Here is a 23,888-nt window from a genome sequence, read left to right as displayed (position 1 = left end):
AAGTACACACGTCCCGTCCTCCGAACACCGATACACAGAGATGCACAGGACGTAGACGGACCCACAGATATGACGGAGAAGCGGATGGAAGTAAACACGGAGATTTATCGTCTCGGTTCACTGTTAACGCAGGATTCTGATGAAATGTAGCTGCTCGGTAGATCAGTCAGTCAGCTAGGTGTTAGCCTGTTAGCTGTCAGGTAGATAACCTGTCAGCTAGGTGTTAGCCTGTTAGCTGTCAGGTAGATAACCTGTCAGCTGGGTGTTAGCCTGTTAGCTGTCAGGTAGATAACCTGGCAGCTAGGTGTTAGCCTGTTAGCTGTCAGGTAGATAACCTGTCAGCTAGGTGTTAGCATAATAGCTGTCAGGTAGATCAGTCAGTCAGCCAGGTGTTAGCCTGTTAGCTGTCAGGTAGATAACCTGTCAGCCAGCTAGGTGTTAGCCTGTTAGCTGTCAGGTAAATAACCTGTCAGCTAGGTGTTAGCCTGTTAGCTGTCAGGTAGATCACCTGGCAGCTAGGTGTTAGCCTGTTAGCTGTCAGGTAGATAACCTGTCAGCTAGGTGTTAGCCTGTTAGCTGTCAGGTAGATAACCTGTCATCCAGGTGTTAGCCTGTTAATTGTCAGGTAAATGACCTGTCAGTCAGCTAGGTGTTAGCAGGCTAGCTGTCAGGTAAATAACCTGTCGGCTAGGTGTTAGCATGTTAGCATGTTAGCTGTCCAGAAGATAATCACTCAGTGGGTGTTAGCAGAAGTGAACTTTATCCATTCAGAATAATTCACGGCGTCTGTTCCTGAGCTACGTTCAAGAGCAGAATGTGAGTAACTGGACATTTACCTGTGTTTACCTGTCCAGGTGCGGTCTCCAGGCTGGCTGCCCCGCCCCCCTCAGCGTCACGCCCACCTCTGCCCCCCCGGCCCCCCCTCATGGAGAGGATGAGGAAGATCAAACGGCAGCTGTCCCTCACTCTGGGGAGGGGAGGGGCCGGGGGAGGGGGAGGGGACAGGACGCTGAGTGACAGCATCGCTCAGGAAGTGACATCACACAGCGACTCAGGTAACGCCCTCCCAGGTGTGACCAGGTCACCTGATCGCCTGTTGATCTGGTGCTGGAGGTCAAAGGAGCAAATGAATTAGTTTTTGTTTTAGTTCCAGATATTTTAGTTTGTTAAACGTTAAACACCTTCAGGACGTCAGGACGTCCTGGTCCGATGTTAAATGTCCTGGAGTTCTGTTTCTACCGGTTCCTCTTCTACTAATTCTACTACTTTTCTTCTGGTTCTTGTATAGGTTCTTCTTCTTCTGCTTTCTCTTCTTTTGGTTCTTCTTCTTCTTTTGCTTCTCGTTCTTGTTGTTGTCGTAGAAGATGTTTTGATGCTACAGGGACGTAGCTTTAGTTTATGTACAGACCTAAAGTAAGTGACTTCCAGAGGAGGTTCTAGTCTGAGGACGTTCCTCGTTCCTCGTTCCTCGTCTTTAGAGCAGCGCTCAGTTTGTTGGTTCCAGCCTCAGTCTAACGTGGTGACTCTGAAAACTGTGAAATCTGTTGCTGCTTTTCACAGAAGACTAGTAACTCGGAGGTTGGTAGTACCATTCCTGACACACAGACTCCTCCCGCCCGCCTCCCCCCTCTGCTCTGAGTGGTTGGTTGGATCAGCGGCTAATTGATTGATTGTCTGTCAATCAATCAATTAGCCAATTAATTTTTATGTTGTTTTATTTTTCTTCTTTAACTTCATTTTTCTGCTTCTCTTCTCCTTTCGTCTCCTCAACCAACCGCCCCCCCCCCTCCTCCCCCCTCCTCTCTCCTCCCTCCTCCCTCAGAGGTGTCTCTCCGTTCCTCTGGTGGTTTGAAGGTTCGAGCTTCGTCCTCTTCTGTTCAGTCTTTGCTTCAGTCGTACAGCAGCTCGCTGAGGAAACCCCGCGGCCTCGGACGCAGCCTGAGCTCCTACCTGAACCACACCACCAGACTGGGTACGAGCTCCTCACACTCCGCCCCCTCCACCCCCTCCACCCCCCAGGGGTTAACTCCTCTACAGGCTGCATCTGCTTAAAGGCCGCAGACAAACAACACAAGGAAACACGTGAAGCTGGAGCTCCAGGAAGGACTGGACATGTGTAGAGTCATGTTTCTGCAGGAACGTTGGAGAATGAGATAAATAAATAAATATCCTGAGAGTCAGAGTCACGTGTCGGCCTCGTACGTTGGACTCGTTGTGCGTCGGTGACTGAGTGTGTTCCACTGTGTGTGTTCAGAGATTGTCCATGAAGATGTGAAGATGAGTTCAGATGGAGAAAGTGACCCGGCTTCTTCCTCAGACGACGTCCAGAGTCCAGTCAGAGTCAGAATGAGGAACAAGAAGATCTCCACCGAGGTAGACGCACAAATAACACAGCAACAACACAACAACAACACAACAATAACACAACAGTAACACAACAATAACACAGCAATAACACAACAACAAAACAACAGTAACACAGCAATAACACAACAACAACACAACAATAACACAACAACAACACAACAAGAACACAACAATTACACACTGTTAACACAACAATAACACAACAATAACACAGCAACAACACAACAACAACACAACAATAACACAACAACAACACAACAACAACACAACAACAACACAACAATAACACAACAATTACACACTGTTAACACAACAATAACACAACAATAACACAACAACAACACAACAACAACACAACAATAACACAACAACAACACAACAACAACACAACAACAACACAACAATAACACAACAATTACACACTGTTAACACAACAATAACACAACAATAACACAACAACAACACAACAACAACACAACAATAACACACTGTTAACACAGCAATAACACAACAAGAACACAACAGTAACACAACAGTAACACACCAACAACACAACAATAACACAACAACAACACAACAATAACACAACAGTAACACAACAATAACACAACAATAACACAGCAATAACACAACAATAACAAAACAGTAACACAACAGTAACACAACAGTAACACAACAACAACACAACCATAACACAACCATAACACAACAACAACACAACAACAACACAACAACAACACAACAATAACACAGCAATAACACAACAACAACACACTGTTAACACAGCAATAACACAACAATAACACAACAGTAACACACCAACAACACAACAATAACACAGCAATAACACAACAACAACACAACACAACAATAACACAGCAATAACACAACAATAACACACTGTTAACACAACAACAACACAGCAACAACACAGCAACAACACAGCAACAACACAGCCATAACACAGCCATAACACAGCCATAACACAACCACAACACAACCACAACACAACAACAACACACTGTTAACACAACAATAACACAACAACAACACAACAACACACTGTTAACACAGCAATAACACAACAGTAACACACCAACAACACAACAACAACACAGCAATAACACAACAACAACACAACAATAACACAACAACAACACAACAATAACACACTGTTAACACAACAACAACACAACAATAACACAACAACAACACAACAATAACACAACAATAACACAACAACAACACAACAATAACACAGCAATAACACAACAACAACACACTGTTAACACAGCAATAACACAACAGTAACACACCAATAACACAACAATAACACAGCAATAACACAACAATAACACAGCAATAACACAACAACAACATAACAATAACACAACAATAACACAACAACAACACAACAATAACACACTGTTAACACAACAATAACACAACAACACAACAATAACACAGCAATAACACAACAACAACACACTGTTAACACAGCAATAACACAGCAGTAACACAGCAGTAACACAACAGTAACACAACAACAACACAACAATAACACAACAACAACACAGCAATAACACAACAACACAGCAATAACACAGCAATAACACAACAACAACACAGCAATAACACAACAATAACACTCCAACAACACAACAACAACACAGCAATAACACAACAATAACACTCCAACAACACAACAACAACACAACAATAACACAACAATAACACACTGTTAACACAACAATAACACAACAACAACACACTCTTAACACAACAATAACACACTGTTAACACAACAATAACACAACAACAACAACATCACAACAATAACACAACAATAACACAACAACAACACAACAACAACACAGCAATAACACAACAACAACACAACAACAACACAGCAATAACACAGCAATAACACAACAACAACACAGCAATAACCCAGCAATAACACAACAACAACACAACAACAACACAACAATAACACAACAATAACACTCCAACAACACAACAACAACACAACAATAACACAACAACAACACAACAATAACACACTGTTAACACAACAATAACACAACAACAACACACTCTTAACACAACAATAACGCAACAGTAACACAACAATAACACACTGTTAACACAACAATAACACAACAACAATAACACAACAACAACACAACAATAACACACTCAGAGACGCTGTAGAAGACGCTGACGTGACCTAGAATATAACTGAAAATGATCATTCTTTTCATCACACCCACAGTTATTCATTTATTTATTTATTATTATTTATTTATTTATTATTTATTTATTTATTCATTTATTCGTTTTCACAAACTGTACGAAGACATTGGACCTAAAACCATCTAATGAGAGGAGGAAAAGGTGCGTTAGATGTGTTTAACAACCATTTTTAAACCTCGTAAATTTCAAACGCTGATGTACAAATGTGTTAAAGAACAAAGTAACTGACACTGATTCTAACGTCTAAATGTCCCAAAGCTCAGAACTCCCTTTCCTTCGTTTTGGCGCCATTGCTGTATCATTTTCTGATTAGTTTATGTGATGCATTTGTCCACCAATAGGAAAGGAGGCATCCCCTAATATTCTAACAACATGCAGGAAAAGGCCTGGTGTGAATTACTAACACGTTATCAACACAATTTAAACTGGTTTGTAGTTTGAAGTCAACACTTTGCACAGAAGTTGAAAGACTTGACGCTGCGTCCGTCGACTCCTTTAGTTCATGTCGTAGTGAACATGACTTGTTTTGCACGATGAACTCGTGTGTTTGGGATTAACGGGAGAATCTGTGCTGCTGTATAGTGTTTGATGAGTTAACTCCAGGTTTTCATGCTATAACCACCATGACGTCTGTAACCGTGCAGACGGTCTTTAAAAGCATAGATTATCTATTATTTAGAAACCGACCTTAACGTTGCAGAATAAACTGTCTGAGCGGCACAGGAGCAGAAATGCACTTTGGTTTTCACTCACAAAATAAAGCTAAACATCGTATCCGGAGTCTCTGTTGGTCTCGTGTAACGACCGTAAAGTGTCTCGTGTCTTTCAGGACATCAATAAACGCCTCTCGTTGCCTGCCGACATCCGTCTTCCAGAGGATTACCTGGAGAAGTTTAACGTGATTGGTCCGGCTTTGTTTGAGCAGCCAATCAGCAGGCGGCTGCGGAGGGTGTCTCTGGTACGACCGTCTGACTCTGTTGATCTCTGCGACGCCTCCGCTCCACAATGACTCCGTTAACACTTTGCTCTGTGTGTTTATTTCACGCAGTCAGAGATCGGTTTTGGGAAACTAGAGACTTACATCAAACTGGACAAACTGGGAGAGGTGAGGACGCACTTGATTCATCTGATCCATTAATTCCTTCCAACCACTACCAAGTGTTTTGCTTTTCTCTCTAAAACGAGATGAACAACCGAACAAGAACATTTCACTCAAATATTTGTATGTTACCAGTTTGAATATTTTAGTTAAAAAAAATAAAAGGACAGTGAAAATGGAATACAATAGTACCCACAATCCTCTCTGCTCCACTCTGCCATGCTGGGTGTCATGTGAAACCAGAGAAGCTCCTCTTTCCATTGATGCCAAGCGTCACATAGCTGCAGCTAACCAGCTAGCCTCAGCTAACAGCAAGAACACACAGACAGACAGTCAGCATGTCAGAACGTTGAGTCTGTCTCAATATTTAATTCCCTGTAAAGTCTACGCACGTCATTCTACACCAACTATCAACCGCGTGGTGACTGGACTGATAGAATCTGATCCCTGTAGTGTTTTGTAATGTCCGAATGGAGAGTGGACCTGGTTCTATTTCACTAGAACCTGTGGAGAACATGTGAGCTTTGTGGTGTTTCTAGAAACTCTGGGTCCAGGTCTGGTTCACGGGTTGATGGATGATGTCATTACTATCAGGGTGGTTTCTAGTCTCTAATCTAGAAGATATTTTAGTTCATCACTAATTAATCAGACTCAATGTTACTGAAGTCTGAGCTATAGAGATTATGGAGACCACGGTCCATGGAACCAGGGTCCATGGAGACCAGGGTCCATGGAGACCAGGGTCTATGGAGACCAGGGTCCATGGAGACCAGGGTCCATGGAGACCAGGATCCATGGAGACCAGGATCCATAGAGACCAGGGTCCATAGAGACCAATGTCCATGGAGACTCGGGTCCATAGAGACCAGGGTCCATTGAGACCAAAGTCAGGAACATGGACCTGATGGTTCTGGAGATGATCCTGATTCGTTTTGACCGGCCTCCCTAACTGAGGGTTTAAAAACTCCATACGTCAGTTCTGCCATTGGTCCTGGACCTGACTGTGGATGAAAGCGTCTCCTTTCTTTTCCCGTCTCCAGGGGACGTACGCTACCGTCTATAAAGGACGCAGCAAACTGACTGAGAACCTCGTGGCTCTGAAGGAAATCCGTCTGGAACATGAAGAAGGAGCTCCGTGTACTGCGATCAGAGAAGGTACTGCAGTACTTTTATCAAACTGAACCAACTCATAGCGTTCTAGCACTAAATGTACTGTTGGACGTACTAACTACAGGATGGTTACGTCTGTATTTTCTCCCTCAGTGTCTCTGTTGAAGGATCTGAAACACGCCAACATCGTCACGCTTCATGACATCATCCACACTCAGAAGTCCCTCACGCTGGTGTTTGAGTATCTGGTAAGAGCTTCAGTCCAGATCCATCATTTCTACTAATTCGTTTTAGGTCTGTTTTAATGGTAGTTAGCTACTGTCAATGCTGACAAAAACAGAAGAAGAAGAACCAGAAAAAAAACTACAACAAACAAGAAGAAGTAGAAGAATCACTAAAAGAAGAAGAACTAGAATAAGAAGAACCAGAAAAACCAAAGGAAGAAGAATCAGAACCAGAAGAATCAATAAAAGTAGGAGAATCAGTAGAAGAACCAATAGAAGAACCCAAGAACAAGAGAAACCAGAAGAAGAACCAGATGAGGAACCAGAACCCTGTGTCCCACCATGTGTGCAGTTTAAATGCAGTTTGTTGAGGTGGTGACATCATCAACAATAAAACGACTCAACAGGAAAAAGAATGTGATAATAATTCTAATAATCGTTCTAGTGTCTCTACGTTCTGTGTCGTCCTCCATCAGCTCCTAATGAACGTTATTAAACTTTATTCCAGGACAAGGATCTGAAACAGTATCTGGACGACTGTGGGAACATCATCAACGTTCACAACGTCAAAGTGAGAAAACCTTTATTGTCATGCTGCTGATTGTCCATCCACCCATCCTCCATCCCTGGTTCTCACATATGTTTAAGATGCTCGTGTGTTCTCTGCTGGAACCAACCAGAACCTTGAATCAATCAACAATGTTTGTGACTGGACCGTTCTTTGTGTCCTCAGCTCTTCCTTTTCCAGTTGCTGCGTGGTTTGTCGTACTGTCACCGGAGGAAGGTTCTCCACCGGGACCTGAAACCCCAAAACCTGCTGATCAACGACCGAGGAGAACTCAAACTGGCAGATTTCGGTAGGTTTGGTAGGACTAGACTGCTCCTGGAAACCAGAGGAACTTTCCCCGGCTCATGTTTGTTGGAGCTGTGTATAAACACAGTAATATAATATGACCCTGTCATGTGTCTGTAGACCTGCTGAGTAAAGAACCCTGGTGTGTTTCAGGTTTGGCTCGAGCCAAGTCGATCCCGACCAAGACGTACTCCAACGAGGTGGTGACGCTGTGGTACCGCCCCCCCGACATCCTCCTGGGCAGCACCGACTACTCCACCCACATCGACATGTGGTCAGTTACAGTTCTACCGTCCTTTCATTCTACTGTAATGTTGAAAAAATGTTCACAGGCTTGGTTCCACCGGTTCTGGTTCTGGTTCTGGTTCTAGGGGAGTCGGTTGTATCTTCTATGAGATGGCGACAGGTCGACCTCTGTTTCCTGGTTCCACAGTAGAGGAGGAGCTGCACTTCATCTTCAAGTTGCTGGGTGAGAACCAATCAGCTTCTGTTACATCATCACTGAGAACCAATCAGCTTCTGTTACATCATCAGTAAGAACCAATCAGCTTCTGTTACATCATCAGTAAGAACCAATCAGCTTCTGTTACATCATCAGTAAGAACCAATCAGCTTCTGTTACATCATCAGTAAGAACCAATCAGCTTCCATTTCGTCCTTCTTTTCTTTTGTCTTTATTTGACAGGACCGATTCATTAATCAACATTTTCAAAATTTAAATGTTCAGTTCATTTTCACCTTTGCTGGGTTTTTTATGGAATTTCAGAATAAATAAAAACACAAATAAGTGACATCGAACAATAAAATGTTTGTTACCAGCTACAGTAACAATAGAATGAATAGAGCTCACATGATGGAGTTCTACCTGATGATGGGGTTCTATCTGATGATGAGGTTCATCCAGATGATGAGGTTCTACCTGATGTTGGGGTTCTACCTGATGAGGTGAATGTTCTTGGTTCAGGTACCCCCACGGAGCAGAGCTGGCCCGGGATCAGTACTAACGAGGAGTTTGTGGCGTTTAATTACCCCCAGTACCGAGCAGAGAGGCTGAGTAACCACACCCCCAGGTACGACCACACTTCTCCCTGAGAACATAGCCTTCATCCCTCACTCTTCCTTTGGTTCTTTCCTGCTGCTGATCTAAGGAACTTTATTTCCAGTGCTTCTCTGTCTTTTGGCATGTGCCTTCGCTTGTGATAAACCAATAAACTAAACGAATCAACCTGCTCCACTAATAAAGTTAAAACCAGTTAAAACCAGGTATAAACATGAACATTCAGCAGTTCGTCCCTAGAACCCTAGAACACTAACGTCTTGATTATCAGCACCGTCACTGACCTCAGGTAGATTTCACAAAAAATGTTTCCGACCAAGCAAACTGATTGGTCAGTGAGATAAATCAGCGTTACAGTGACTCATCACTAAAAACATCACTCCTGAAAACATGTAAATAAATATGAATAAGTCCACTGGAGGTCAACTTCAATAAAGTCATACATCTGAGTTTACAACTTCAGCTTCTTTAATAAATCTTCTGTTAGACCGCCTTGTTAATACAGGTGTAACTCATTTGTTCCTCACGTCGGAGATCAAACAGTTCCGTGAGCGCAGAGAAAATATTTCTACAGGCTAAAGGTGGAATAATATGGACTGAAGAGGAATATTCCCTTAGATAAAAACATGATGTTCATGTTGGAAATTATTCCATCGATCTTTGTTCAATACATTTTGACTTTTGGACTTCACAACTCTGTGGAGTTACTGGAAATGTTTGGATCATCAGCTGTTCCAGTGAGTCCCTGATACGGCGCAGGCTTCAAAATAAATGTGAAACTAGGAGGCGAGTCTGTCTATGGAAACATAGATTTTACAGCAGACATGTTAGTCACTACAAGACTAAACTATCAAAGCAGTTTAGTGTTTATATGTGCGCTATTTATTCAGTTTGGGCAACTCCACCATCTCCATAAACGGTTATTCAAGTACATTTTCGTTTTCAACTATAAAACGTCTCATAAAACAAATATATCTCCTGTAAAAAGGCTCAATAATGGAGCTAGGAGCTTGTTCAACTAACAAACAACCTTTTTGAGAGGCTAAAACATGAGCCAATGAATTCCATTCAAACTTTCCACTAAAAAAGAATTACATGCAAATCCCAGGACCATTTAACGAGCTCTGGTACCAAACAATAAATATAGATTTCATGTCAAATTAACCAAGATTAACCACAAAGAATCCCAACACAGTGAAGATACTGAAGGACCCACACAAGTCAGACAACAGCAACATGATGACAAACATTCACACAACGTCAGTGTTCCAGGATCTAACCAGAGTTTAATTAGTTTAGTGCGCAGAGATGTCAAAACGTTCATTCCTTTCTGCTCTGATGATGTTGATGTTTGTGTTGTTCAGGCTCAGCACTGAAGGAGTTGAGCTGTTGTCAAAGTTCCTGCAGGTCAGTGAACGCCCCACAGCGTTTCTCTGTCTCATCAACAAGATGACAAAACGTTACGGTTGATGTGTATTTAAACTTTATGTGAACTTTAGTTTGAAGGGAAAAAGAGGATCTCAGCAGACGAGTCCATGAACCACGGTTACTTCAGTAACCTTGGAAACCGAGTCAAGACGCTTCCTGACAGTGAGTTGACGTTTTTTTTTTTTTTTTTTTTTTAATGTTTGTGTTTAACGTATTTATGGTCTGATTTGAAGCAGCAGTGCGATGGTAACGTGTCTGGTTGTTTCAGCAACGTCCATCTTCAGTTTACCTGAGATTCAACTGGAAAAAGAAGTGATGAAACCAACGGCAACACCTGATACAGGTAACACACACACACACACACACACACACACACACACACACACACACACACACACAGCTGTGTTTGTAAGGAAACAAAAAGCCTCCTCCACCTGGATGTAACTGAGCTCATAGTCCAGCGCCTCCTGGTGGATCATTAGTTCATTATCTTCAACAAGTTATTTATGAGGAGCTTCTCATTTCCTCCTCCACATCCCGTGGTGGAGAAGATGTTAGTCTGAAGGAGAAGATGTTAGTCTGGTGGAGGAGATGTTATTCTGGTGGAGGAGGAGATGTTAGTCTGGTGGAGGAGAAGATGTTAGTCTGGTGGAGGAGGAGATGTTAGTCTGGTGGAGGGAGATGTTAGTCTGGTGAAGGAGATGTTAGTCTGGAGAGAGTTAGATGTTAGTCTGGTGGAGAGATGTTAGTCTGGTGGTGGAGGAGATGTTAGTCTGGAGGAGGAGATGTTAGTCTGGTGGAGAGAGATGTTAGTCTGGTGGGGGATTAGGGTGAGGACATTGCTGCAGTCAGGCAGAGGAAAATTAGAAGTCTGAAACGGCTAAATTATTGCCCGACTGAAGGCAAGGAAACATGTAGAATCTACCCTGAAAGCTTAAATTATTCCTGGAAGTTGAATTGGAAGAAACGTTTGGAGAAAGTCAGCAGTAGAACTCAGGGCTGTGTTTAATAGTGGAAGGAAGAACATTTCACACCATGGACAATGTGAAGGGAACTCAAGGGACTGAACAGAAAACCACTGATCAGGGAGGACAACCGGGAAAAAAGGCTCCAGTCTGACAGGGAGCAGCACAAAGGTTTCTCACATGCTAACACACAGTCTTATATTTTATTTCTAGCTATCAGCCCAGCCAGGAGGCGGAGCCTGCTCTTCTGAGATCACAAGGAGGCAAAGTTCCATCAAAGAGGGGCGAGGTCTACTTGTATTACATCGTGGAGGGGCGGAGTCGACTATTCTTGGGAGAGAGAGGCAGAGTCTGCTCTGTTTACATGACATGGGGGGTGGGGTCTTTTCGTATTCCGTCGCATGGAGGAGGAGTCTACTCTTATAACATTAAAGAGGGGTGGAGTCTACTGTTGCGTTACGTGGAGGCGGAGTCTTCTCTCATTACTTGGCAGAGGGGCGGAGTCTGCTGCGGAACAAACAAACGGAAACAGAACAGACTGAAAGGACAGGAAGCGGCGGCCATGTTGTTTTTTTCGTTCGGGGACAAGATGCTGCTTCTCTTCTCACAAATGCAATAACGAATCACAGCAGCCACCTGAGGCCAGCTGACCAATCACAGGCCGGCGTGTTGCCAACGGAAACGGATTCAAAGCGCAGCCTCAGCTAACGTTAGCGCTTCTCCGGGAAGTTATGTCTTCCATTTTCACTGCACGGATTAAACACACCAACACGGAGTTCTTCTACGTGGATCATCAGCTGAGTGTTGTCAGGGCAACGGCTGCAGACTGAAGGATCTGACGACAACTCAAAGACACAGACGATGTTTGTCTGCGAGGTTCAGTTTTCAGGTGCTTTCACACGTGAATGTCGCTCTGGTTCAGGAAGAAGTCGGCATGTTTAATCTGGCTCAATGCTAAGAGCCAGCTAACAGTTTTGTGGTTATAATTTTGCGTGAAAATTTTAGTGAATCAGGAAACAATCGACCACTGGAATTTATATTTACCTATATATATATATATATATACACACACATATATATATATATATATATATATATATATACACACACATATATATATACATATATATATACACACACACACATATATATATATATATATATATACACACATATATATATATATATATATATACACACATATATATATATATATAGAGTTAAATATAAACATGTTCAGTTCAGTTCTATTTGTATGGGGTCAATAATAATTCAGCTAACAGCTGACGGCTGTTTGTCAAGACTCTTTACAGACAAAACCTGGATCAGAACCAGCTGGTATGGAAGGAAACATCTGGCTGAGGAAAAAATAAAATACATCACACATTGTTTACTAGAAAACCAAGGAGCGGTTGCACATTTACTGAAATTGAAGCTGTAGCTGAGTCGCTAAATATAGAAACTATTGTGATGGTTGGATGGATGGAGTCAAGAGCAGATGCTAATGGTGATGCCAATACTAATCCTAGTGGAGATGCTATTGATGACGCTAAGCGGGGTGTTAATGGCAATGCTAGTGGTGATGTTAACAGCAATTCTAGTGGTGATGCCAGTGGAGATGCTAATGGCAAAGATAGTGATGCTATCCCCAAAGGGGATGCTAATGGCAGTGCTAGTTGTGATGTTAACAGCAATCCTAGTGTTGATGCTATTGGTGACACCAATGGGGATGCTAATGGCAATACTATTTGTGATGCTGAATGTGTTGCTAATGTTGATGCTAACAACTAGCTTGTCAGCGCTGTTCTCCATCACCGTGTTACTGCTTGTATCGTCCTCTAGAACTAAACCAGACAGATTTCCTGTAACGTTCTGCTCTGCTAGCATTGGCGTTAGCATTGGTTAGCATCACAGGCTCCCTGTTTAAGAACAGCGACGTCGGTGTGAGAGCATCTTTAAATCTACCGTGGATAAATAGTCAGTGTTATATTTATTTGATCCAGCAGGAGGCGCCACGTTTGGTCCACATCTGCACAAAAACTGAGAAACTGTTTGAGTCGGAACATTTTCAGATTTTATATTGTACTGCATGTTTGTGTGTATAAATAAATATATATATATATATATTAGGGGTGGGACTCTATTAAAAAGATAAATAAATACATTTTAATCACATAACAATATTTGCGTCAAAAAGCAACTTTTTTTGTTTTTATTTCAAAGGCTTTTAGTGGACGACTGAATCAAAGAATAGACACAGACGTTTTCTTTTAATGTCTGGAAAAATGCATTTCAATTCTAAATAGTAGAAACAGGAGCAGAATATTCCCGGTCAGAACTGGACAGTCCGACAGTTAAATACCATTTCAAATACTTAAATACTTTTTGAAAACAGTGTTGACTTTAAATGACTGAGTTTGTCCAACTTTGACTCGATAATTTGGGTCCTGAAGCCAGTGAAGCGTTAAAGTCCCACCCCTATTATTTATTTACAGATCATGAGATTATGGTTACAGACTAAATATATATATAAATATATATATGTATGTACTGTAATACTGGTCCTATCTGCAGTATTACTGGGACAGGTCAGACTAATAATCTGTAGTGACTAGAGCTTTATTTTATTTTTTTTATTTTGTGTCACTGAGACTTTTGGGACCATGTGATGTCACCAGAGCCTCAATGACATCACACCATGACATCAGAGGACTGTGGCGAGCCCCGATTGGCTCGTTTAACCGTGGGGGGGTTTGAAGGGATGAGTTTTAAATCTGAAGCACTGAATGAAGTTCCTTTTTTTTCCGTTTGCGGCTGATAGAAGTTTTGATTTTGTGTGAACTTCTCGATTTGTTTTTATTTTTTTATGTATTTTTCAGAATATTTTTGTCGCTGATGTGAATATTTATTTTTTAGTCATACAGGATGCAGAGCAATAGAGAACTATTCCTAGGACAATAATAATAATGATGACGATAGGATGAAGTGGGCAGAGGGAACCTGCTGTTAAGATGTTTAATGTTGTTTTATTTAAATTAATGTTCATTAGTTTTCTGCTGCAGCTCGAAGCAGAAATAAAACGAGACGTAAAAGTGATGACGATAAAACTCTGAAACATGTTTATTAGTTTTTATTTCCTGTGTTTGACGCTTCTATGAGCCCAGTGTGAATGAATGAATGAATGAATGTAACTATAAAGTGTTGATCTGAACACAGCTGATCGTTGTAGATGATCAGATCTGAAGCTGAGGAGCAGACACCTCCTCCCTCCTCCTCCTCCTCCCTCCTCCCACCTCCTCCTCCTCCTCCTCCCTCCTCCTCCTCAGAGCTGGAGAGTGAGATGATCTGAGACCCTGAAAGAGTCTGGACCTGTGACCAATTAAAACATAATTAAATTATAACGTCCTCAGAGCAGCCTGAAGGTAAAGAACATGAAATACAACCCGTGTTCACTAGTGTTCCTGGGCTCGTCGTCTTCTTTATTTCTCTCGTTCTCTTTCCATCCCTCCTTCTTTCTTTTAGTCCTTCATTCTTTCCTTCCTTCCTTCTTGAACTTAGCTGCAGATCCAGAATAAAGAGGTTGGTGTATTTCCCCTCGCTGCCTGCAGGTGGTGCTGTTGTGATCTTTTTGTCCTCCAGCTTCCTGATTGGAGGAGTTTCCTTCCTTCTGTTCCTTTCTTCTTTCTTTTATTCCTTGTGAAGGATCACTGGTAGAATTCACAGTTCATTGGTCCATCAATGATGAGCAGATGCAGCAGAACAGGCCCAAACCAGGACATTAGCGCCCCCATGTTTCATGGAGGGATGAGGTTCTGATGCTGGAATGCAGTGTTGGTTCATCTCCAAACATTTAGACCAAACTATTCTACTCTGGTCTCATCTGTCCACTAAACATTGTCCCACTCGTCTTCAGACTCGTCCACAGGACTTGGATCAAACTCACTGATATGTAATATTGGCTCATTTGACTCTAATGTGTCTGGTTCTTGTAGTTCTGATAAGCTGCCAGTAGATGCAGAGATCCATGACTCCAGCAGTGATCTCCAGGATGCTGCTGCTCTTCCTGTTTAATGTGTGAGAGGAGGTGAGAGGGTGAACAGACGGATGTGATGTGAATCTTTAGTTGGTTTAATGTGAATATGAGCAGATCATCATGTTCAGGTCATCTATGAGCTGCTCTGGTTCTGTTGAACGTTGCTTTCATTTCTTGTTTCTTCTTTTTTTTTTTTTTTTAATCTGCTTCCACGCTTCATTTTTGGTCAAACCAAAGTTATCGGTAATATACCGCAATGCATGATGGGATTCTTCCAGGTAACTCCTATGCTGTTCATTTGAATAATCTTCCTAATTTGCCAAGAAAACCCGTGCGACGTGTCTCCTGATGACGAAATATCTGGAGCGGATCTGAATACTTGAATGTGGTTCCCAGTTTGAAAAAGAAAGTCTTGCCTGTTGTTGTGTAAAACGATGTTTACTACATGTACTCTGGATATATTTACAACCTATGAATATACAATAAAAGTCTTTATTTATTACCAGGCTCGGTCGCTGTGTCGTGGTCTCTAGTAGCCGACGTTAAATCCTGATTTCTCCTTAAAAGAAAAACAAAAACAAAACAAAACAAAACAAAAAAAACAGATAAATAAATTAATGAGTTCAAGTTTTCATGTTTACTTTAATCAGCTGACACGTGTTTTTATTCTGAGTTAGAAAAATAAAAAAGTTTATCACATCAACATATTTTAATGTAGTGATACTATAGCGACTGTTTGTGTTGTCCAGTAGGTGGCAGCAGAAATCAAAGACGGATGCAGATGAACAATAGTTTATAACCTTCTAATTTAAAGATTATCTTGTATTTCCTGTTTTATTTCTTTTATTTCTATATTTCTGTCTCACGTGTTTCATTGTGTTCTCTGTGTCGATCTTCAGCATCTTTTGAATATTTTTTATGAAAAAATTTAGCAAATTCCGAAGGATGTAAAAACCTTTGAGCAGTTTTGTGACTCACTGTTTAAATGAGTGAGTTGTCTGTAGAGACGTGAAGTGTCTCCAACTCATTCAAATGTGTAAATAGTGAAGGTGTGAAGTGACTATGTGTTCACTTCCTGTTTCAGTTTCTGTTTTGTAGCTCCGCCTCCCGTCCCTCTCCATCCATCCACCAGGTGTCCTCCTGGTTCCTCTGACTCTAACTAACTCTCTCACAAACCTCTCCTGCTGCCATCTTGGTAGTTTCTGATCTTCCTCCTCAGTTCTGTCGTGACAGTAGGACTTTCTTTATGTTGACGCTGCGACTGTGTCTGATCTCAGTTACATGTGATTTCAGTGTTTGAGTCAAAAGTCTGAACAAACACAGTTTTTCAAATGTTTATTTCTACTATTTTCTACAGAGTAAAATGAAAGTGAATAAAAGGAACATGAATAATGTATGAATAATGTAGTAAAGAAAAAGTTAAACGACTGGATACAAACATTTACATAAAAAAATCAACATTAAGAAAAGAAAGAATGAATCTGAAATGGAAACTAGTTAAAAACACAAAAGGTTTCATCTCTCTCTTTCTCTCTCTCTCTCTCTCTCTCTCTCTCTCTCTATATATATATATATATATATATATATATATATATATATATATATATACACACACATATACATATACATATACATACACACACACACACACACACACACACACACACACCAGCAGATTAGGTCAGAAACAAATCACGTATCAATTAGTTAGTTAGTTCCTGGTGATGACGTCCCTGTCGTTGCTGCCCCCATTACCGCCGTTGTTGCCCCCATTACCGCCATTGTTGCCCCCATTACCGCCATTGTTGCCCCCATTACTACCGTCGTTGCCCCCATTACCGCCGTTGTTGCCCCCATTACCGCCATTGTTGCCCCCATTACCGCCGTTGCTGTCCCCATTACCGCCGTTGTTGCCCCCATTACCACCGTTGCTGCCTCCATTACCACCGTCCCCATTACCACCGTTGCTGCCCCCATTACCGCTGTTGTTGCCCCCATTACCGCCATTGCTGCCCCCATTACCGCCATTGTTGCCCCCATTACCGCCGTTGTTGCCCCCATTACCGCCGTTGTTGCCCCCATTACCACCGTTGCTGCCTCCATTACCACCGTCCCCATTACCACCGTTGTTGCCTCCATTACCGGGGTTGCTGCCCCCATTACCGCTGTTGTTGCCCCCATTACCGCCATTGCTGCCCCCATTACCGCCGTTGTTGCCCCCATTACCGCCGTTGTTGCCCCCATTACCGCCATTGCTGCCCCCATTACCGCCATTGTTGCCCCCATTACCACCGTTGTTGCCTCCATTACCGCCGTTGCTTCCCCCATTACCGCCATTGCTGCCCCCATTACCGCCGTTGTTGCCCCCATTACCGCCATTGTTGCCCCCATTACTACCGTCGTTGCCCCCATTACCGCCGTTGCTTCCCCCATTACCGCCATTGCTGCCCCCATTACCGCCGTTGCTGTCCCCATTACTGCCGTTGTTGCCCCCATTACCACCGTTGCTGCCTCCATTACCACCGTCCCCATTACCACCGTTGTTGCCTCCATTACCGGGGTTGCTGCCCCCATTACCGCCGTTGTTGCCCCCATTACCGCCATTGCTGCCCCCATTACCGCCGTTGTTGCCCCCATTACCGCCATTGTTGCCCCCATTACCACCGTTGTTGCCTCCATTACCGCCGTTGCTTCCCCCATTACCGCCATTGCTGCCCCCATTACCGCCGTTGTTGCCCCCATTACCGCCATTATTGCCCCCATTACTACCGTCGTTGCCCCCATTACTACCGTCGTTGCCCCCATTACCGCCGTTGCTTCCCCCATTACCGCCGTTGTTGCCCCCATTACCGCCGTTGTTGCCCCCATTACCGCCATTGTTGCCCCCATTACCGCCGTTGCTGTCCCCATTACCACTGTTGCTGCCCCCGTTACCGCCGTTGTTGCCCCCATTACCGCCGTTGCTGCCCCCATTACCGCCGTCGCTGCCTCCATTACCACCGTCCCCATCACCACCGTTGCTGCCCCCATTACCGGCGTTGCTGCCCCCATTACCACCGTTTTTGCCTCCATTACCGCTGTTGTTGCCCGCATTATCGCCGTTGTTGCCCCCATTACCACCGTTGCTGCCCCCATTACCACCATTGTTGCCCCCATTACCACTGTTGTTGCCCCCATTACCACGGTTTTTCCACTCGTTCCACTGCTTTAGTTGTTCTTCAGTTAGTTCTGGTTTCTCTGAGGTGTCGACCATTTCATCAGTAACATGAAGACATTCTTTCCAGTCTCTGTTTCCATCTATTTTCTCATACATGGCTTTAGTTATTCCTCCTTTTGCTGCTTTTCTCAAAATTTCTTCCTGCACAGTTTCCCCTTCTTCTAAAAGAATCTGTTCATACACAACACCTCCATCACAACAACTCTGGCAGAATCGGTCACAAGGACCCCATGTCTCACGGCAGTTTCTACAGCATTTCCTCCATCCACAAGACAGTAGTGAAGCCACGAAGACAACACCAAGGAGCCCACTGAAGCCATACATCTGACAAAAAAATAAATTAAAAATAAATACATAAAGATGTGAATCTTAATATTACTGTGTTCCTCTGACAGAATAAGACGACATCGATATCTGGAGAGTATAAAACAAGTTCAAACTCACCCGTGATGTATTCTTTAGTTGAGAAATGATCACTTGTTCCTTAACTGTGATGTTGTTTTTATCTGTGCAGGCTAAATGGGGATATTCCTTATAATGATCATTCTGACAACAGACCCACCAGTCTCCATCAATTAACACAGTGACAATCCAGAGCAGACCGACTAGAGCTGCCTCCAGGAGGTGGCTGAATAACACTCCAAACAATCCACAACGCTTTAATTCACAACCTGAAGCTTTATTTTGACCTGGAGATGAAGAAGGTGATGAATCTTCATTTTGACCTGGTGATGAAGAAGAAGCTTCATTTTGACCTGGAGATGAAGCTGAAGATGAAGCTTTATTTTGACCTGGAGATGAAGCTGAAGATGAAGCTGCATTTTGACCTAGAGATGAAGAAGTAGATGAAGCTGCATTTTGACCTGGAGATGAAGCTTAAGATGAAGCTTCATTTTGACCTGGAGATGAAGCTGAAGATGAAGCTGCATTTTGACCTGGAGATGAAGCTGAAGATGAAGCTTTATTTTGACCTGGAGATGAAGCTGAAGGTTGAGACGAAGGTGAACATGGATCACATGCGTATCTGCCGACTCTCTGAAAAGTCTTGTCCGTCCAGAGGATTAAGATTAAAATGATTCCAACTGGCAGACCCATGTAGACGCCACAGTCACGGTTTACATTTTCACAAGTGCAAGCCACATCTCTGTCCAGAAGAACATTGTAGGTGAAACTCACAACGATGGTGACGAAGATGCTGATTTTCTGAAAGGGAAACTTTTTCAAGAAGTCCCGCATGGTTGGTGTTCAGTCTGTGACTACAGACAAATAGGTTGTGTAATGATGTGTTTGTGCTGCGTGTCCTGATGCTTCCTCCCCCAGACCAGTCATAACAGAGACGACAGCAACAATTCTCATCAGTTGAACACAAACATGGTCTGTAGAGGGAAACTGACTGAATGACTGATGCCTTTGTTCTTCTTTACAGAACCGTTTCCAAAGCTACGAGTGTTTACAAGCTCAATATATTTTACATGCAGTGGTGAAAAGATGTTTTTAGACACCCCATGCATTTATGAAATATTGCATTAAGAATCACTTTCACTTTTAGGTCTTCAAGTATAATTTCTTTTAGGTCAGTCACAGACAAAATACTAAAACTGCCATTAAAAACTTAAAATTGATTGGTTCCATAAAAATACATCAGTAATGTATTGGATCATTTTGGTTCCTGTGATCCACTAATGAATGTGCTTTTAAAAGTTAACTTAAAACTTCTGCTGCTGTACTTCCTGTCTATATAAAGCCAGAACATTTGAAAGTTCTCCAGAGACTAAAATGTCTAAAACAAGGAACCTAACGTAGGAAACACGCCTGAAGATCCAGGTTCTCAGCCAGGAAGGTCCAGCTGCCTCCAGATCACCAGGATCAAACGGATCCAGTCCTTCATCAGCTGGATCCACTCTGCAGAAGTACAGACGAACCAACATCTGGGCGTCCAAGGGTTTCTACGGCAACCAATGACCTTATCCTGATCCACATGTGCAGGGAAACCAGCCAATGACATCACAGGAGCTCCAGCAGCAGTGGTCAAACCAAACTGGTGTCCAGTGTTCCAGCCTCACTGTACGTGGTGGACTTTTAGATCATGGATTAAGGTCCTACAAGGCTGTGAAGAAGCCCCTGATCAATGAGAGAAAGAGGTTAGACCCAAGAACACAAGGACTGGACAGTCAGGACCTGGAAGAAGATTAGATTAGGCCTGAACAGTGTGAAGGGCTGGTGGGAACATGGAGCCAGGATTAAAGCTCTACTGCTGCTAATGGTGAAATATTAATTTGATGATGCAAATGTTTATTTTTTGTTCAGTGTTGAACACATTCTCTGTCATTTGTTAAGTTTAATGCAGACAATGTTGAGAACTGACACATTGAAACTGTTAAGAGTTTAGTTTTGTTAGTTTTTCTTGTAAACTATAAACAGAATATGATTAATATTTGTTTGTGTAAAACATAAAAAAATTTTTTTTCAACAATAATATTTGAGATTGTGTAAAATGTTTAGGTGTTCAAAAACGATTTTCCACCACTGTATAATTCTGTGAGGACAAACAATGTGCAAATGTGTCCAGTGTTGATCGTGTTGTCGGGTCCTTTAGACTGAATGTTTGTGGTAACAGCTGATCAGGGTTTAGCAGGAATCTGGTCCCAGAACAGAACCAGCTGAGTGATGAGCAGATGCAGCAGAACCGGCCCAAAACCAGGACATTAGCGCCCCCATGTTTCATGGAGGGATGAGGTTCTGATGCTGGAATGCAGTGTTGGTTCATCTCCAAACATGACGATGCCCAAACATTTAAACCAAACTATGGGTGCACCTGCTCAAGATGGCGCTGTGACCGCAAACTCTCGAGAGACGGTGCGTACACGCAACATGGCGGCCTGCTGCTAGACACCTGCGATACACCTGAGCATGCACAAACTTTCCATTTATTTAATCTTTTTTTCTCTTTTTTTCATTTCTCACTCAATAAACCGGATTACGCCGCAGACCTGGAAAACCTTGAGACATACATTGACGATTGTTACAACCGACTCTGCAACATGGGACACTCTCAAAAATCCAAAAAAACACGCACACCCGACTCACCAGCTTCACCCATCTCTACGTCATCACCTTAATCACCGACACAACTGTGCTGCACCGGTTAAAGACATGCTAATATCTATTGAGAATAAACTCACCGGACTGGATGGCAGAGTGGCACTCATCGAAGTTCTACACAAAGAATTTCAAAACCTGCGACATTGCCTGGAATACGCAACCACGATGTCTTCCCAACTTTCCTCCGTCACCTCCCAACTCGCTACAGTCACCACAGAAAATAAAATCATGAAAGAAACCATCCTGGACTTGCAGATGCACAGCATGAGGGACAATTTGATTTTTACCGGCATTCCAGAACCACACACAGACGAACCCAAAAAAAACAATCAAGGACTTCATGATTAAACAACTGCAACTTCCCACGGACACCGTCAACAACATCACCTTTCACCGCGTTCACCGTCTGGGACAAAAACACTCAAACACCACCCGACCCCGGCCCATCATCGCAAAATTCAAGCACTTCAAACAAAAAGAACTGGTCCAACGACAAGGCAGACAACTCCAAGGAACGGACTACGGACTCAACAACCAGTATCCAACAGAAATCAACCACAGACGCAAGCAGCTATTCCCCATCTGCAAGCAGATGATGAAGGAAGGTAAGCGAGCAGTCATAACAATGGACAAACTTTACATTGATGGTCAACTATTCAAAGATAAGTTAAAAAAAACTGTTAAAACAACTGTTTTAAAAAAATATAAATAACCCATGTTACTATGTTGCCTCAGCTAAAGTTGTTACTTGCAATATCTGTGGAATTGGTTCTCAGCCAAAGAAAAACAAAATATTCAACCAGTTAATAAAGTTAAAAGCAGACATATGTTTACTACAGGAAACTCATCTCTCCAAAACAGACTATAACAAGCTGCTATCACCGCAATTTAACCAAGTATTCTCAGCCCACTACAATACAAAGCAAAGAGGAGTAGCTATATTGATACATAACCAAATCTCATTCATTCACAACTCCACTATTACTGACCCGGAAGGACGTTTCATTATAATAAATATTACAATCAATAACAAACCACTAAGAATCGGCAATATTTATGGTCCAGATTCTGATAACCCATCCTTTTTCAATAACTTCTTCTTCTCCATTATCGCCAACTCAAATAGTCCCATAATAATAGGAGGAGACTTCAACACAGTCATTAACCCATCAATAGACAGAAGTAACACCACAAATAAATGCAACTGGCAATCCACAGACACAATAAAACAGTTCATGAGTGATATTGGTCTTGGCGATGGTTGGCGTGTACAACACCCATCCTCAAAACAATATTTGTTCTTTTCACCAGTTCACCAGTCATTTTCACGAATCGACTACTTCCTTACTAGTAACTCAATAATCCCACATATCATAGATTCCAAGATTAATCCTATAACCATGAGTGACCACGCACCAGTAACATTCACATGGCAGAGACTCAGTCTACCTAAATCTAGCCCCAGATTGCGCTTCAACACATCGATCCTCAGTAATCCAGATTTCGACAAGCTCATTAAAAAGGAGTGGGCATCCTTCCTAGAAATAAATGATTCCCCAAAGTCATCTCCATCACTTCTGTGGGAAACAGGTAAAGCAGTCTTAAGAGGTATCATCATTTCATTTTCTACTCACAACAAAAAGAAGGAACAGGAAGAAGAAACTAAACTGGAACAAAAAATCACACACCTTGAAAATATTATTATGAATAATCCAGAAGAAGATATACAGAGTGAGCTCAGGAAATACAAATCACAATTAAATGATATAATAAATAAGAAAACCAAATTCCTCATACACAGACTCCGACAAGAACAATTTCACCATAGCAACAAATCTGGAAAATACTTAGCAAACTTAATCAGAGCAAACAAAGAAAAAACGTCCATCCTCGTCATCAAGGACTCAGCAGGGAAGCCAACACAAGCACTGCTGGAAATCAATAAAATCTTTAAAGACTTTTATACAAAACTATATTCATCTGAAATAAACCTGCTCAAGACCAGATCAAGTCCTTTTTTAATGATGTCACTACACCACAACTTTCTCCCGATCAATCTGCCATACTTGAAGATCCATTGACTACAGAAGAATTATTCCATGCTCTGGAACTCATGCCTAACAACAAATCACCTGGACCGGGTGGCTTCCCTGCTGAGTTCTATAAGCACTTCTGAC

General features: G+C 42.3%; 2 protein-coding genes across 5 annotated transcripts in view; one reads left to right on the top strand and one right to left on the bottom strand.

Moving 5' to 3' along the window:
• Positions 1-12,438, top strand: part of cdk16 (cyclin-dependent kinase 16) — a 12,700-nt gene extending 262 nt beyond the window's left edge. Inside the window, exons 2-17 of one of the 4 annotated variants that reach the window (XM_047586907.1) lie at positions 855-1,055; positions 1,823-1,972; positions 2,255-2,373; positions 5,453-5,581; positions 5,672-5,728; positions 6,763-6,877; positions 6,986-7,080; positions 7,565-7,627; positions 7,790-7,913; positions 8,063-8,183; positions 8,281-8,378; positions 8,874-8,979; positions 10,331-10,373; positions 10,466-10,556; positions 10,663-10,737; positions 11,573-12,437. In XM_047586907.1, the coding sequence (XP_047442863.1) occupies positions 926-1,055; positions 1,823-1,972; positions 2,255-2,373; positions 5,453-5,581; positions 5,672-5,728; positions 6,763-6,877; positions 6,986-7,080; positions 7,565-7,627; positions 7,790-7,913; positions 8,063-8,183; positions 8,281-8,378; positions 8,874-8,979; positions 10,331-10,373; positions 10,466-10,556; positions 10,663-10,737; positions 11,573-11,610 (1,554 nt within the window). In that variant the 5' untranslated portion in view covers positions 855-925 and the 3' untranslated portion in view covers positions 11,611-12,437. Of the gene's footprint in view, positions 1-854; positions 1,056-1,822; positions 1,973-2,254; positions 2,374-5,452; positions 5,582-5,671; positions 5,729-6,762; positions 6,878-6,985; positions 7,081-7,564; positions 7,628-7,789; positions 7,914-8,062; positions 8,184-8,280; positions 8,379-8,873; positions 8,980-10,330; positions 10,374-10,465; positions 10,557-10,662; positions 10,738-11,572 lie in introns of all 4 variants that reach the window. The other 3 variants (XR_007112946.1, XM_047586915.1, XM_047586922.1) reach the window with 3 other exon arrangements.
• Positions 12,439-17,103: 4,665 nt separating this feature from the next.
• Positions 17,104-18,645, bottom strand: LOC125020856 (uncharacterized transmembrane protein DDB_G0289901-like). The gene has a single exon (XM_047606441.1). It carries the CDS (start codon positions 18,643-18,645, stop codon positions 17,104-17,106), a length of 1,542 nt encoding a protein of 513 aa, XP_047462397.1.
• Between the last annotated feature and the right edge of the window lie 5,243 nt (positions 18,646-23,888).

This window comes from Mugil cephalus, chromosome 1, assembly GCF_022458985.1.
Source record: "Mugil cephalus isolate CIBA_MC_2020 chromosome 1, CIBA_Mcephalus_1.1, whole genome shotgun sequence".
Taxonomy (NCBI): domain Eukaryota; kingdom Metazoa; phylum Chordata; class Actinopteri; order Mugiliformes; family Mugilidae; genus Mugil; species Mugil cephalus.
Note: the sequence above shows the minus strand (reverse complement) of the source record. Positions and strands in the feature narration are given on the sequence as shown.